The sequence below is a fragment of the Halichoerus grypus genome, chromosome 2 (assembly GCF_964656455.1).
Source record: "Halichoerus grypus chromosome 2, mHalGry1.hap1.1, whole genome shotgun sequence".
NCBI classification, from domain to species: Eukaryota; Metazoa; Chordata; class Mammalia; order Carnivora; family Phocidae; genus Halichoerus; species Halichoerus grypus.
The window spans coordinates 207,222,424-207,237,646 of NC_135713.1; the positions used below are offsets into that span (position 1 = coordinate 207,222,424).

The window sequence follows — 15,223 nt, forward strand, 5'->3', positions numbered from 1 at the left end:
CGCCTGTCAGAACAGGATGTCCACGCCTACCATGCCACTTACCTAAGACTTCTCAGAAAGTAGGGAGTTGGAGCCTGGCTCTAGGCAGGCTTCCTCTTCTGGAGGTTGGTGTCACCCAAAGTCACCCCTGCAAATGCAGGTGACAACCCAGCTCTGAGGTAGCCTGGCTAGATGCGCTCTTAGCAGCTGAGGGAAGAGGAGGTGACCTGATACTCCAGCTGAAGCCTCGTTGATCTTGAGCCACAAGTTAAGTTGGGAGTGCAGAGACAGGTAAGGCAGGACAGCAATCGCCGTCTCTCAAAGGTGAGATTCTAAACATCCTTTTACAGTTTGCTTCCTGCTAGGGAGTGGTCAAGAACATAGAGAAGGGAACAGGAAAGATTCCCTGGGGACATTAAAATGGCCTTAAAATCCAAAGGGTGTCTCCCTTGGTGGGGTGTTTCTACTGGAAGCATCCTCATTCCTAAGGCTGTGTTGGGTTTTACGACAAACAGGCTGCACCACGCAGGTCAGGGTGTTTTCTCAGCCACCTGACTCGTCCAGGATGTGGCTTCCTGACCCTGCCGGGCTGCAGAGTGCTGACCACAGTGCCCGCTCTGCCGGTCCTTCAACCACTCCCTGTTACTTGGGGCAGGCTCGGGGTTCTGGAGCCCACGAGCCACGCCTTCCCGTGGGAGCACACGCAGGAAGTGCCGCCTGGCCAGCAGGGCTAGCTCGTCACTGGCCTGGAAGGGCATCTGGGTTTTGCTCTGCTGGCGTCTCCCCAAATCTAACGGTGGCACAGGACAGTGTAGGGTAGGGCTGGGCTCTCCCTTCACTTGCCATTCCCAGAGGATCCCCAGATTCCCAGAGCCTTCCCTGCATTCTGACTAAGCCCCCTCTCCTGCTAGGACCCAGCAGGGACAGCCCAGTCCAGTCTGCCCAGCCTGGCACGCTGCCTGGAGCCCCCTTCTTTCAGAACAAGTTCTCTTTCCTGGGCCCCACATGAGGTCAGTACAAGGTCAAAGGCCACAGCAGTGGACACGGCTTAGATCCTGCCCAGATCCCGATGAACTAGACAGTGGGGGTGGCTGGTCGTGAGTTGGGGTTTGTGGCTTTGAGTAAATACGAGATCAATCATGGCAACCTGTGCTGAGCACCCGCTAAGCCCCGCCTGAACTCTGTGATGCTGGGTTTGAATGAAGAAGCCAGACTTGCGAGGGCTGGGCACTGCGGAGGGGCCCAAGGAGAACTGAGCTTGCTGTTCATAGGCCAGAGGAAGGGTAATGTGTCTGGAGCTTGTGGAAGGGAGAGAGCTGGGGACGGGCGGCACAGGAACCCCAGCGTTTTAAATTTGATCATAATCATCCAAGCTGGACTTTGTAGCAGCACAGGGGCCCACAAGTGCTCTCAGGCCGCGCTGGTTCTGGGGGAGAGGGCCGTGAGGAAAGTAGGGAGTAAGTGATACACATCACACACTTTGCTTGGGTCGTGGAACACCGGCACTGGCTGTATTGTTGTTGTTAATGATAAATTCTCCAGCAGCCCTAGGATGCTGCACTATGAGCTCACAGATGAGGGCACTGAGGGATGGAGGGGTAGGGGGTGCAAACGCAGGCTGGGGTGGCCTCTTGGTTATCAGTGACCATCCAGGGCCGAGCGCGGGCTGGAAACCCTCTACGACTATCGGCCACTGTGGTCACTTCATCTGCACAAGGTCCCGATGCGACGGGGCTGGTGACCTCTTTGCACCCGAGTGACCCACCTCGCGTCCTCTGTGCCCCTCCCTGGCCGGCCGCTGGCTCTCCAGGGCGGGGGGCACTGTCCAGGGTGCTGGGCTCCAGGGCTGGGGGCTGCTGGGGGAGAGGGGGGTGCAGACCCCTGCTGGGCCGGAATCCGGGCTCCCCGGCACCCCGCCCCGCGGGAAGCGGCAGGCGGCGCCTCCCCCTTGGCCTGGCGCCGGGGCCGCTGGGGGCGCCATGGGCGGCATTCTGGCCGCACCCGCCCGAACTCCCCCACGCCCGCAGGGGCGGGACCCGGACCAGAGAAACGAAACCGGGCGGCGGCGGAGGCTTGCGCGCCGGGGCGCCGCAGGTGCGAGCGGGAGCGGGGCCGCGGGGCCGCTGGGGGCGCGCCGGGCCTCGCCGGGCAGAGGGCGCGGGGCGGGGCGGGGCGGGGCGGGGCGGGCCGCCGGGTCCTCAGGTCTGGGTCGTGGCGCCTGCGCGCTGCGGGCCGTCCCCTCCCGGCTGCCTCTTCCGGCGGCGCCTGGTTTCGGTTTCGCCTCGGGCTCCCGGCCCCGCCCCGCCCCGCCCCGCCCCGCCCCGCCCCGCCCCGCCCCGCGCCGTGCGGACCCCACCCCCGGGCCGCGGGCACCGGTGGGCGCGCGGCGTGCGCGGGGGAGTCCCGGGCGCCGCGCCTCCCCCGGGAGCGGAATCCTTGCTCTCTCGAGTTGCCACACCGGAGCCGCGCTGTCGCCCGGGGTGCCCCTATGTGTGTCCACAGTAACTTTCTGGAGACCGGCATCCCCGCCCCCGTAACCGCGCCGCCCGGAGCGCAGCGTCCTCCCCGGTTTCCAGGGCTGCCCACGGCCACGGTCACCAGGCCAGGGTGGGCACCTCTGCCGCGACAGCCTTGAGGGCCACGAGGTGGCCGCGGGGAGGCCAGAGAAGGAGCGAGTGCAGAGATGGGGGCGGCCGGCCGCCCCTGACCCGCCCCCGCTCCCTGTCCCCCACCGCCCACCCCCGCTGGTAGGCTTGGTTTGGTGGCGGTTGGGAGGATGGGCTTTGAGTTTGGCGCAGTTCTGAAGTTGGGAAGAGTCCGGAAGCGATTGGATAGTGTTGTGCGTGTTCTCTTGGGTTCTCGTTTATGCCCTTAGGCCCCTGGTGGGGGCGAGAAACAATGGGACACTTCACGGAGGATTTCTGAGCCTTCTTGTGACTTTTTTGGTGTGTGGGGAAGCAGAGCCTTGCGGAGGAGGACAGCTTAGGGGTAGAGGCCTGGGCCGTGGGGAGTCACTGAAAGTCACAGAGCGAAAGCCCAGACCAGGATGGTGGTCACTTCCGTGGTCATGTGGTGGTGAGGGGCGAGGTGGGGGCCAGGGCTTGGCGGTGTCGGGTTGAGCCGGGCAGCCTGGCACACACCAGTGTAGCTCTGCCCTGCCCCTGAGAGCTCACTATCTGGTGGACAGTGAGCCAAGTCGGGGGGAGGCAGGGGCGGGCAGCTGGCTGGAAGCAGCAGGACGCAGCCCGTTAGCCCGTTGTTAGGAGTCCTGAGCACTAGCCCTGTTAGCTCTGGGCCGCCCGCGCAGGCGGGTCCCTCGGTCCGGGCATCTCTGCGGTGCTGTCGGCCTCGCCTAATCCCATGTCACCTGTGAGCAGGTGCTTCTGTCTCTGTGCCCCTTGTCCAGTGCACTCTTACACCATGCCTTATCTCAGGGTTTTGCACGGGCTGTGTCTCTGCCCGGAACAAACCCCCCTCCGCCCACACCTAGTTCTCAGTTGTCCCAGCCCCCAGTCTCAGCCAGGGGGGACAGTTTTAGACTCACTGAGTGACGGAGAGCCCAGGAGGGGCGAGCCTGGCTGGGGAAGCAGAAAGGGAATAGGGTGCTGGAGCCCCTGGTGGGGGAGGGGGAGATGCCCCCGGTCAGGAGCCGGGGGTGGGGCGGTTACTTGGTCGGGGGCCCAGGGCTATGAGTGCTGCAGGTGGGGAAGTGCTAGCGCTAGGTTTCGATTGAGCCGGAGGACCTTCTGGGCGCTGTTATTTCACTTTCCCAGAAAATGAAACTGAAGCAGGGCTGTGGTCACATGACAGGTGGCTCAGTATATAGTCAGCTGCCTGGGGACCCTTCCTTTTTCTTCCAGATCTGCAGGAGCGTTCCCGCCTGGAGAAGACCCATCCCGGGAGGAATGAAGTGTCTTTCGTGTGGGCATGTCTCCAAAGATGAAGCCCCCAAGTTCTGCAGCCAGTGTGGACAGAGGCTGCTTCCTGCAGCCCCCGTAGCCGGTAAGGGCCGAATGGGGGCGGTGGGGTAGGCAGCAGCCCAGTCCCACTTCCCTTCGCTGAAATGGAAACTGTGGCCAGCAGGCAGCTCAGTCGGGTAGTATGAGGTCTTCTATGGCTGGAGGAACTCTTACTAGAAGCGCTTTTGTTAGAAGAACAGTTTCATCTGGTCCTTTGCTGGAAGCTTTTGTTGCTTTTTAAAAACTTTCAGGGGTGCCTGGGTGGCTCAGTTGGTAAAGCAGCTGCCTTCAGCTCAGGTCATGATCCCAGAGTCCTGGGATCGAGCCTCGCATCGGGCTCCCTGCTCAGCTCTCTGTGCCTGCCACTCCCCCTGCTTGTGCTCTCATTCTCTCTCCCTGACAAATTAAAAAAAAAAACAAAAAACTTTCAATTTCATTTCTTGGAGAGAACTTGAGGGTTCTCCTCCTTCTCGGGACTGGGAAGTGTCAGGCTGAACTGAGGGATCTTAGTGGATTTCAGAGGATGCTGTGTGGAAGTGGTGTCCCAGGTGCTGTGATGGAGTGCGGGGTCCCCACAGCCTGGACGGGACCCTTCCCGGTGGCAGGTCAGTGCCTGAAAGGGGAATCATGTCAGGTGGCCCCCTCACCAGCCGGCTCAAGTCAGTCCTTAATTCTCTTGGTGTCCAGGACCACAGGCTGCCTTCCTTCCTTTCCTAGGTGTTCTTGGACCACAGGACCTTTGCACTGCCTGTTCCCTCAGCTTGGAATATACCTTTCCTCTGAGGGCAGCACCATTACCCCCTCACCTGTCTTTGCTTCTCCACCTTCTCCTCTGGAGGCTCACTCTGACTACCCCATTGAGAACTACACCTGCCCGCCCCCCCTCCCCGCCCGCACTTTACCAGGCTGTGTGTCCTTCTAGCATTAGCCCACGGCAGTGTGTGGCTCCAGACAAGACCTTTGCCCTCTTGTTGGCTGCTTTACTCCAAGTCCCTGGCACACAGTAGGTGCTTGACTAATAATTTCTGGACCAATCAAAGAAAGTCCTCTAGAAGATCATGTGTGTTTTCTAAATACAGCTTGTGTGTGTTTGCACGGGAGTCAGTAAATGCTTTCGGCACCAGGCCTTCTTGCTTGCCGACCTCTGGGTGATTGGCAAGGGTGCACTGTGTGTTAGGTGTGAAGGGGAGTCACTGGTTCGTTACTCACTCGTTTTTGCTGTGTGCGTACGAAGTGCTCACATCACAGATGTTTTTATTGGACTGACTGTAAGACGTACGAAGAGGCGACTGCTTTTGTTGTCAATTTTTGTTTGATTTTCTTTTGCTCCTGCCCCTTTAGGGGGGAGCTCTGGCTGGAGTCAGACCTGGGGAGTCTGTCTTTTCCTTTGGAACACGAGGGACTGGACTCACGCAGTCGTGCTTGAGTTGGCTTGGTGTCCGCTGTCCTCATGGATTCCTTGCTGTCTGGATATGGAACCGGGGCGTAGCTGAGCTCCCGGTGTCCAGGTGGAATTTCCCACCTGCTAGGGCTCCACACCCTGGTCACTACAACATCCTGAGTGGGAGACCTTGTGAGGGGGGTCTTTGGGACCCCAGAGAGTAAAAACCCCAAATCAGATCAGTTGGTGAGAGCCTGGTGCTGTGCTAAGTATTGAGGGGGGAGCTATCATAAATTCCCATTTTACGGATGCCAAGGGTGAGGCGCAAAGAGGTTAAGTAACCTGTGTGCAGTCCCACGGCCAGCAATTGGCAGAGACAGGATTTGAACCCAGGCCAGCGGCTCTGGAGGGCTTGTGCCCTGGGGGAAGCCGTGGTCTTGCAGCCTCCAAGGGAAGGGAGGGAAGGGGGGCTGCTGGCGGCCCCCTCTGTCTGCTCTGAAGTGCCACCACCTGGGCTGCGTGGATAAGCAGCTCCAGCCCCTGCTGGCCCTGCCTGTAGTGGGGGTCAGGGGTCAGGGGTGAGGCAGGGTGAGTGTGGGGCAGAGGTTGAGTGTGGGCCTCCAGGGTGGAAATGAATTACTGTGACCAGGTAAAGCAGGGGGATCCTGGACGGATAGGCCGAGGACCCCGATGGGCTTTCCTGGAGTCTGGGTCCAGTGCCTGGTGCCTCCTGGAGATCCACCTCTCTGGGGGAACGCGCGCTCCTCCCAGGGGTCTCCGGGGGAGCGCAGTACCTCTGCCCTGCTCCGGTTTTCTGCGAGGGGGTCTCAGCGCGCTGCAGGGGGCAGCCCAGGCGCTCGCCAACAGAACCGGCAAAGGAAGGTCTGTGTGGGAGCCTGGGCGTGTGGCATTTTTACAGGATGCCATGAAGTCTCCCCGTCCTCACAGTAGCCCGGGGGTCACCGTCCACGGCGCTGCCCATCCCAGCAGGTAGGGAGGGCTGGTCAGGTCCCAAGCGTCCCCACCCCTGCCTCCGAGAGGCTGGCAAAGGCCTGGAGAGCGGCCGGGGCGCTGGCTTCTCACGTGGGGGCCCTCCCCTGCGGCTGGCGGGAGCGGGGCCGGTCCTGGTCCCTCTGGCGGGGCGCACGGGGGATCCCCGAGGGCCGGGGTCTCAGGAGCGATGGCGATCTCCCCCAGCGCCCCCGCCCGGCACGGTGCTTCCTGCCTCCCCGCCCCTCCGCCGCCTCGCCCCTCCCTCACGCCGGGCTGTGCCTCTGTTTACAGGAATGCAAAGTGAAACCAAGCTGCCGGGGCAGGGCTGGAGCTGCCCCGGAGAGTCTTCTTCCTGTCAGGCCCTCCCAGGGCTGCCGGGCCGGGGCTTGGGGGCACGCCAGACCAGGGGCTCTGGGGTGGTGGGCAGGGCCGGGGTCTGGGGGCCCAGAGAGTGAATGGTCAGGAAAGAATTCTGAAGACGTTTTTGGTGCAAAAATGGTGGTTCTATTAAAGCAAAAATGGTGGTTCTGTTAAAGCACAGGGACAGGACCCACGGGCAGAAAGAGCTGTGCTGGGGTCGTGAGGAGCGATTGATTATATACTTTTAAGTTAGGATGGGTAGAGACAAAGGAGATTTCCCAAAGGGTTTTCTTAAAGGTTTTTCTTTTTTTTAAAGATTTTTTATTTATTTTTTGACAGAGAGAGACACAGCGAGAGAGGGAACACAAGCAGGGGGAGTGGGAGAGGGAGAAGCAGGCTTCCCGCGGAGCAGGGAGCCCGATGCGGGGCTCGATCCCAGGACCCTGGGACCATGACCCGAGCCGAAGGCAGACGCTTAACGACTGAGCCACCCAGGCGCCCCCCTCAAAGGGTTTTTTTATGTTAAAGAAGACTTATAGGATCCGGGAGGCCTGGCCATTGTTGAGCTAAGGTAGTTTTTGGGTCTGGCAAGACATTAACATGACAGCCCTTGGGAGTTCCTGGAGGAACTTCATCCTCTGCCTGCCTCAAGCGTTTGTCAAGGAAATTTAGTTTTATCTACCATTTCTTTTTGCCTTGGCTCCCCCCGTCACTGGATGACTGGGTCTTGGGGGTGTGGGGGGCCACGTGGATAAAGGCGTGGAAGGGGAGTGTGTGGAGAGTCCCAGCCCATCCTGGGCAGAGGGTGACCAACTTTGCCCGGGTCATGTCGGGCCAGTCCGATGGTGGAGGGTAGGGCCAGGGGAGAGGGTCAGGTGCCCCAGGGGACTCAGTGGGACTTGACCTGGCGTGTTAGAAGTTTATTATCAGGAGATGATATTCACTTTTTTATTTTCCGCTATTTCCCAGTGTCCTTGATGTTTTTATAATGGGAAAAAGATGAGAGCCTGAGGCCCTATAGGCATCCCGGGCAGGGCTGGGCCCACCGGGGGAGCTCGGAGGCAGGACAGGTACAGATGGGGGTGGCCCCAGGGGGGTTTGAGGAGGCAGCGGAGGGTCACCAGTCAGGGATGGAGCCATCCTGCCTGTTCGTGCCTTGGGGCTGGTGGCCACCCGCACAGGCTGTGGGTGTGTGCTCGCTGCGCCGACTTAGGTGGTGGTGGGGGCCAGGGGGACCTGGAGGGTTGTGTTTTCAGTGCGCTGGGTTTTATTATTTTAATTGTGGTGAAACATTTATAACTTGAAATTTACGGTTTTAACGGCGTGTAACTGTTCAGTGGCAGGAAGCACATTGTCACTGCTGTGCCGCCATCCCCACCTCCCCCTCCAGAACGTTCTCATCTTCCCAAACTGAAAGTCTGTCCCCAGTAAACACTAACGCCTCCCACTGCCGCTGGTACCCACCATCCTCTTTCTGACTCTGGGAATGTGACTCCCCTATGGACCTCGTGAGAGAGTGGGAAGCGTGCCTACTTGCTTTAGCCTTCAGGACAGGGAAGGCTGCAGCCCGTGTTTTCCAGCTGAGGGCTAGGCCCGGATGGCTGGGGGCCCCCGGGCTAGCTGGTGGCCGTCCCAAGGGCGCATGCGCTGCAGACCCAGGCCTGCTTCTGGGGCTCTCATTGGAAGGAAGCCTGGGTGTCGGAGTCAGCGTGGCTGACTGGTTTCGGTTGAGCTAATTTTGTGTGACATTTTGTTGTAGCAATGATTTGGGGTTGCTGGTGAGGCTTCTGCCTTCTTCCCTCATTCCTGTACTAATCAGCCAGTGACCTGATTTTGGGATCTGAAGGCGCTCAGACCCACTTGGCTCTCTGGATAGCCCTAGGTTTGTTTGCCTGCAGGAATGCCTGTTTGCAGGAGCAACGCAGGGGAGATCATGCCTCCCAGCATGCATGCGTGCTTCAGGGGTGGGGCACAGGAATTTGCTCTGATTCAGCCAAAATGTCCTGTGGGCAAGGACCATGGCCCCAACAGCTGTCCCCAGGGCCTGTCGTGGCTTCTGTGAAACCATGGGAGGCAGCCCAATGCCTGGGTTCAAACCCTGCTCCCCCATTGTTCTTCCATATTTGTGTCTACCAAACAGTAAGGTGCCAGGAAAAGCACCTCCCCCATTGGGTGGCTGCGAGTACTTAATGGGTTAACATGCAGAGTGTCTACTAAGTGCCAAGGAAGGTTTGCTCTTCCTGAATCCAGCTACATTCCTTTTTATTTTGATGATCATAGAAATATCACATGCTGGTGTGAATTGATGTGATTTGAAGTGGGGTTCAGGAGCGAACGGTCAAGAAAGAATTCTTGAAACGTTTTTGGTGCAAAAAGGGTGGTTTTATTATAACACAGGGACAGGATCCGTGGGCAGGAAGAGCTGCTCCTGGATTGTGAGGAGCTATTGATTATATACTTTGGAGTTGGGGGAGGTAAAGACAGTGCAAAGTTTCCAAAAGGACTTTCCTATCTTAAAGACTCACAGGATCCTGGAGGCCTGGCTATTGTTAAGCTAAAGTTGTCTTTCCTCTAGCAAGGCATTAACATGAAGATTGGGAATTCCTGGAGGAATACTATACTCTGCCTGTCTCAAGTATTTGTCAATAGGCTGCAGGTTATAAGGAAATTTAATTTTATCTACATTTCTTTTGCCTTTGTTCCTCACATCATGAATGACCTTCACGTTATAGGAGAGCATAAAAACCACAAAGCCCCTGACCTTCCCCCAGCCCCAGCCCTTCGCATCCCCAGCTAACACAACACCATTAAGTATTTGATGTGTCCCCTTCTGGATGTTTCCTCTGTGTGGGAACGTGCGTACGCACACGTGTTTCTGTAAGCTGGTGGGGTCATGCTGACGTAGCTTTAGAACATAGGTGAGGTTCGGTGGGGTAGGGTCCAGAGCCGACAGCCAAGGGAGAATTCTTGAGACGTCTTTGGTACAAAAAGGTGGTTTTATTAAAGCACAGAGGGGCGCCTGGGCGGCTCAGTCGGTTAAGCGTCTGCCTTCGGCTCAGGTCATGATCCTGGAGTCCCGGGATCAAGTAACGCATCGGGCTCCCTGCTCAGCGGGGAGTCTGCTTCTCCCTCTGACCCTCCCCCCTCTCATGCTCTCTCTCTCTCTCTCTCATTTCTCTCTCTCTCTCAAATAAATTAAAATCTTTAAAAAAAATTTTTATTAAAGCACGGGGACAGGACCCATGGACAGAGAGTTGCACTGGGGTCATGAGGAGTGGCCCATTATATACTTTCAAGTTGAGAGGGGGTTAGTGATGTAGTTTTAGAATATAAGTGAGGTCTGGGGCCAACAACCAAGAAAGAATTCTTAAGATGTCTCTGGTGCAAAAAGATGATTTTATTAAAGCACGGGGACAGGACCCGTGGGCGGAAAGAGCTGCTGTCCCATAGTTGTGAGGGGTGGCTGCTTATATACTCAGGAGTTGGGGAGGTGAGGACAAAGGGGGTGTTCAGAAGGACTGTCATATGCTAAAGACTCTCCAGGTACTGGAGGCCTGGTTATTGTCAAGCCAAGGCTGTTTTCCCCTCTAATGAGGCACTAACATGAAGACAGTTGGGAGTTTCCTGGAGGGATGTTACATTCCTCCTATCACACGTACTTGTCAATGGGCTTTAGGTTTAGAAGAAATTCAGTTTTATTTACATTTCCTTCTGGAAGCTATTGCTAAGGCTTTTGTAAGTAAACTGAGGGAGACTCCTGTCCTGCAAGACTGTGATCTCTATAGTTAACGGTTTGTTTTTCCTTTAGGGCAGCCAGGAGTGCATGAGGAATGTCACCCATGCCACATGGGGCGGAGGGGGTGGGTAGGACACCAGCTTCTGCTTTGTCCTCAGCAAGCCTTCTGCTCCCTCATCATTAGGGAGAGCGAAAGTCCCTAAGTAATTTCGGAAGCAAGGTTTCCAGGGCCTTGAGGGGCTACCTATTATTGGGAAAAGGTCATTTATTACCATCTAATAAAACCTGAGTCATGAGACCCTTCAGATGTCTATCAGTGGGCCACATGCCTGGGGGATGATTGCCAACATGGATCTTGGGGGGTAGAGATAAAGGGAGTATCCAAAGGAATTTTTATTTATTTTTTATTTATGAAGATTTCATTTATGTATGTATGTGTGTATGTATTTTAGAGAGGGAGAGAGGGAAGGGGCAGAGGGAAAGGGAGAGAGAATCTTAAGCAAGTTCCACACCTAGCGCAGAGCCCAGTGTGGGGCTTGATCGCACAACCCTGAGATCACGACCTGAGCCAAAATCAAGAATTGGATGCTTAACCAGTGAGCCACTCAGGCGCCTCCAAAGCAATTTTTATATGTTAAAGTAGACTTACAGGATCCTGGAGGGTCAGGCTAAGATTGCCTTTTGCCCTTAGCAAAGTGTCCACCTCGAGGCAGCTGAGTCCCTAGAGGAATGTCACTCTGCCTGGTTCAAGGACTTGTCAATGGGCTGTAAGTAGTGAGGAAAATTAATAATTTTTCTTCTGCCGTTGTTTGCCACATCACTAGGCACTTACCTTGTTCCACTGTTTTGCCGTAAGGCACATGGCGGGGTAGATCTTGCCCCCGGAACCAGTCTGTCTGGAGGACAGCCTGGTGTGTTTACAATGCATAGGGCTTCTGGCCCCTCTGACCTAGGGGTTTCGAGGTTTCTTGACCACCCATATCCTCTGTAGCACTGGGTGCTATCGATCTTGCTAATCAGTGCCAAGTGGATGGGTTAGACATGGTATCTCACAGATTTCTTTCTCACTTCCTTGATCAGTAGGGAGCCAAGGATATTTTTGAGGGTTAAGAGGTCACTTGTGCTTCTTTTTCATTGAACTGCCTCTTGTTTTCCTTTTGGGAAGCTCATTTTTTAGAAAAATTCTTACTGGTTTTCATAGTCTTTGGGCCTGTTTATGTTGGAGAGGACCAGAACCCCAGCTCCCTCCTTCATCAGCTGGAGGAATGCACTGGCTACACACACTCCACTCCAGATCCAAGGATTTGGATTTCCGTGGGGCTCCCTCTCTGTCCTGAGTTCCTCGGTCTCTGCATCTTTCTCTGGTCCCCTGCTTTGTCCTTAGGCTGGCTGTATTCACAGAGGCAAGCTGGCTCACCAGTTCCGGTGCCTGGCATCTGTTTGTTTGACTGTGGCAGGAAATCAATGTGTCTGAAACCCCAGTAACCAGACCTGGAGGCCGTCCGCACTTCCTGCCAATCACTGGGGCCAGGAGAAATGCCAGGTTCTCATTGGGTCATGCTAATCAGGGCCCGCCCCATGTAGAGGCAGGTGGAAGAGAGACTGGCCAAAATGCTCACAGTTTATCATCAAAGGAGAGTGGCCCTGGGCTGGTGTGTGCGATATCCTTGGTGCTTTGGTTCTTTGGCCATCAGTTTGTTGGGGAGGAAGAATTTTTCTCTGCCCTTCAAAATGCTTCTGGCTGGTCTAAGAATTAAATTGACACATGACAGATTGACGGGAGAAAATCAAATTTAATTTCCACACAATGAGAGATTGCAAAGACAAGTGAAGGGAGATGTATATGTCACCCTGAACTCAGGAGAAGGGGTAGGCACCTGGGAGAGGGGCTGAGAATGGGGCACCTGTCCCTCAGAAGAGAGGAAGAAGCACTTTGGGCAGGGAGGGGAGTGGCACGTTCTGTTTTGGAGACAATCGGGGCCAGGCCACTCTGCCGCTGCTGACGTCAGAAAGAGCTAGACGCTCAGACTGCACGTGCTGTTTTGGGGGTTCGGCCCCATCCTTGGGGTTGGGGCCAGGGTCCTGGGTCCCTCATGCCCACCCAAGAGCAGACATTGTACCCAGGGAAAGTGCATGATGGGGGAGAGGGCTGATCTGGCCAGTGTCCTGGGAGGATTTTCCTCCGTGACTTCCCTTACTTTTCCTTGAGACCTGACCCATGTGCACGTACCTTTGTAGGTTCTGAGAACAACAATCCTGAGGCAATGCCGGCCCCAGAGGAAAAAATGGAGCGTGGGCAGGAGCTGAGGGAGGACGGCGGCCCCACGGTGGCATCAGACCTTGAGGGAGAGATGGAGCGTGGACAGGAGCTGAGGGAGGATGGTGGCTCTTTCTTCTCCCCGGGCTCGAGTCATCTCCCGCAGGAAGATCTGGATGAGCCCCCTTCCAGCGTCTCCTTGGCCTGCCCAAGAGTGAGAAGAGTGAGTATGCCCGGTCCCTGGCAGGGCGGGTCTGTGAGGAGCGGTACCTGCCCGTTCCCGCTGTGTCTCCGACGGCAGGGACTGGTGGCCGCTGTGGCCGGGCCGGGTCTGGAAGCCTGAGCCGCCACGTGCGTGTGCGGGGCCTCCCCTCCGGACCTCTCGGCCTTCACGGGGCCGGCGCTGAGGTGTCTCGAAGCCACAGAGACAGGACTGGTGCTCCGGGAGCACGCGGCTGGCCAGGCGCTCCTCCCCGCAGAGTGGGGGCGTGGCCGGCCCCCCGCAAGTGTCGGGGGCCCTGGGTGAGGCTGGCGGGGAGCGCCCTGGGCAGGTTCGGGGAGAAGGGCGGCAGAGAAGATCCGTGCTGCACATCAGCCTGTCCGGAGCCAGCGGGCCTGTGCTTTCCTGCTGGAGGCCGAGAGGGATGCTGTCCTTCCGGGTCGGGGTTGGGGCTGCTGTCCTGTCGGTGCTCAGGTCCTTGTGGTGGTCACACCGGTGGGGGAAGCGCTGCAGCTGGCTGTGTCCTGGTCGGTGTGGGCATGGTGTGGGTGTGCGTGGGGGGGGTGTGAGTGTGGGGGTGGGCATGGTGTGGGTGTGCGTGGGGGGAGTGTGAGTGTGGGGGTGAGCATGGTGTGGGGTGTGCGTGGGGGGGGTGTGAGTGTGGGGGTGGGCATGGTGTGGGTGTGCGTGGGGGGAGTGTGAGCGTAGGGGTGGGCATGGTGTGGGGTGTGCGTGGGGGGGTGTGAGTGTGGGGGTGGGCATGGTGTGGGTGTGCGTGGGGGGAGTGTGAGCGTAGGGGTGGGCATGGTGTGGGGTGTGCGTGGGGGGAGTGTGAGTGTAGGGGTGGGCATGGTGTGGGGTGTGCGTGGGGGGGTGTGAGCGTGGGGGTGGGCATGGTGTGGGTGTGCGTGGGGGGAGTGTGAGTGTGGGGTGGGCATGGTGTGGGTGTGCGTGGGGGGAGTGTGAGTGTGGGGGTGGGCATGGTGTGGGGTGTGCGTGGGGGGAGTGTGAGTGTGGGGTGGGCATGGTGTGGGGTGTGCGTGGGGGGGTGTGAGTGTGGGGGTGGGCATGGTGTGGGTGTGCGTGGGGGGAGTGTGAGCGTAGGGGTGGGCATGGTGTGGGGTGTGCGTGGGGGGGGTGTGAGTGTGGGGGTGGGCATGGTGTGGGGGTGGGCATGGTGTGGGTGTGCGTGGGGGGAGTGTGAGCGTAGGGGTGGGCATGGTGTGGGGTGTGCGTGGGGGGAGTGTGAGCGTAGGGGTGGGCATGGTGTGGGGTGTGCGTGGGGGGGTGTGAGTGTGGGGGTGGGCATGGTGTGGGGTGTGCGTGGGGGGAGTGTGAGTGTGGGGTGGGCATGGTGTGGGTGTGCGTGGGGGGAGTGTGGGGGTGGGCATGGTGTGGGGTGTGCGTGGGGGGAGTGTGAGCGTGGGGGTGGGCATGGTGTGGGTGTGCGTGGGGGGAGTGTGAGTGTGGGGTGGGCATGGTGTGGGTGTGCGTGGGGGGAGTGTGAGTGGGGGTGGGCATGGTGTGGGTGTGCGTGGGGGGAGTGTGAGTGTGGGGTGGGCATGGTGTGGGTGTGCGTGGGGGGAGTGTGAGTGGGGGTGGGCATGGTGTGGGTGTGCGTGGGGGGAGTGTGAGTGTGGGGGTGGGCATGGTGTGGGTGTGCGTGGGGGGAGTGTGAGTGTGGGGTGGGCATGGTGTGGGTGTGCGTGGGGGGGAGTGTGAGTGTGGGGGTGGGCATGGTGTGGGGTGTGCGTGGGGGGAGTGTGAGCGTGGGGGTGGGCATGGTGTGGGGTGTGCGTGGGGGGAGTGTGAGTGGGGGTGGGCATGGTGTGGGTGTGCGTGGGGGGAGTGTGAGTGGGGGTGGGCATGGTGTGGGTGTGCGTGGGGGGGAGTGTGAGTGTGGGGGTGGGCATGGTGTGGGGTGTGCGTGGGGGGGGAGTGAGTGTGGGGGTGGGCATGGTGTGGGGTGTGCGTGGGGGGAGTGTGAGTGGGGTGGGCATGGTGTGGGGTGTGCGTGGGGGGAGTGTGAGTGGGGTGGGCATGGTGTGGGTGTGCGTGGGGGGAGTGTGAGCGTGGGGTGGGCATGGTGTGGGGTGTGCGTGGGGGGAGTGTGAGCGTGGGGTGGGCATGGTGTGGGGTGTGCGTGGGGGGAGTGTGAGTGGGGTGGGCATGGTGTGGGGTGTTCGTGGGGGGAGTGTGAGTGGGGGTGGGCATGGTGTGGGTGTGCGTGGGGGGAGTGTGAGTGTGGGGGTGGGCATGGTGTGGGTGTGCGTGGGGGGGAGTGTGAGTGTGGGGGTGGGCATGGTGTGGGGTGTGCGTGGGGGGAGTGTGAGTGGGG

General features: G+C 58.6%; 1 protein-coding gene across 5 annotated transcripts in view; it reads left to right on the forward strand.

The window, feature by feature from the left end:
• The first annotated feature begins 3,839 nt into the window (after window positions 1-3,839).
• The window catches only part of RNF213 (ring finger protein 213), a 102,512-nt gene continuing 91,128 nt past the window's right edge, over window positions 3,840-15,223 (forward strand). For all 5 annotated transcript variants that reach the window (XR_013445270.1, XM_078066230.1, XM_078066232.1 and 2 more), the window contains exons 1-2: window positions 3,840-3,981; window positions 12,647-12,888. Coding sequence is in view for 4 of the 5 variants with exons in the window: in XM_078066230.1 (XP_077922356.1) it covers window positions 3,885-3,981; window positions 12,647-12,888 (339 nt within the window). In the remaining variant the exon portion in view is untranslated. The remainder of the gene's footprint in view (window positions 3,982-12,646; window positions 12,889-15,223) is intronic.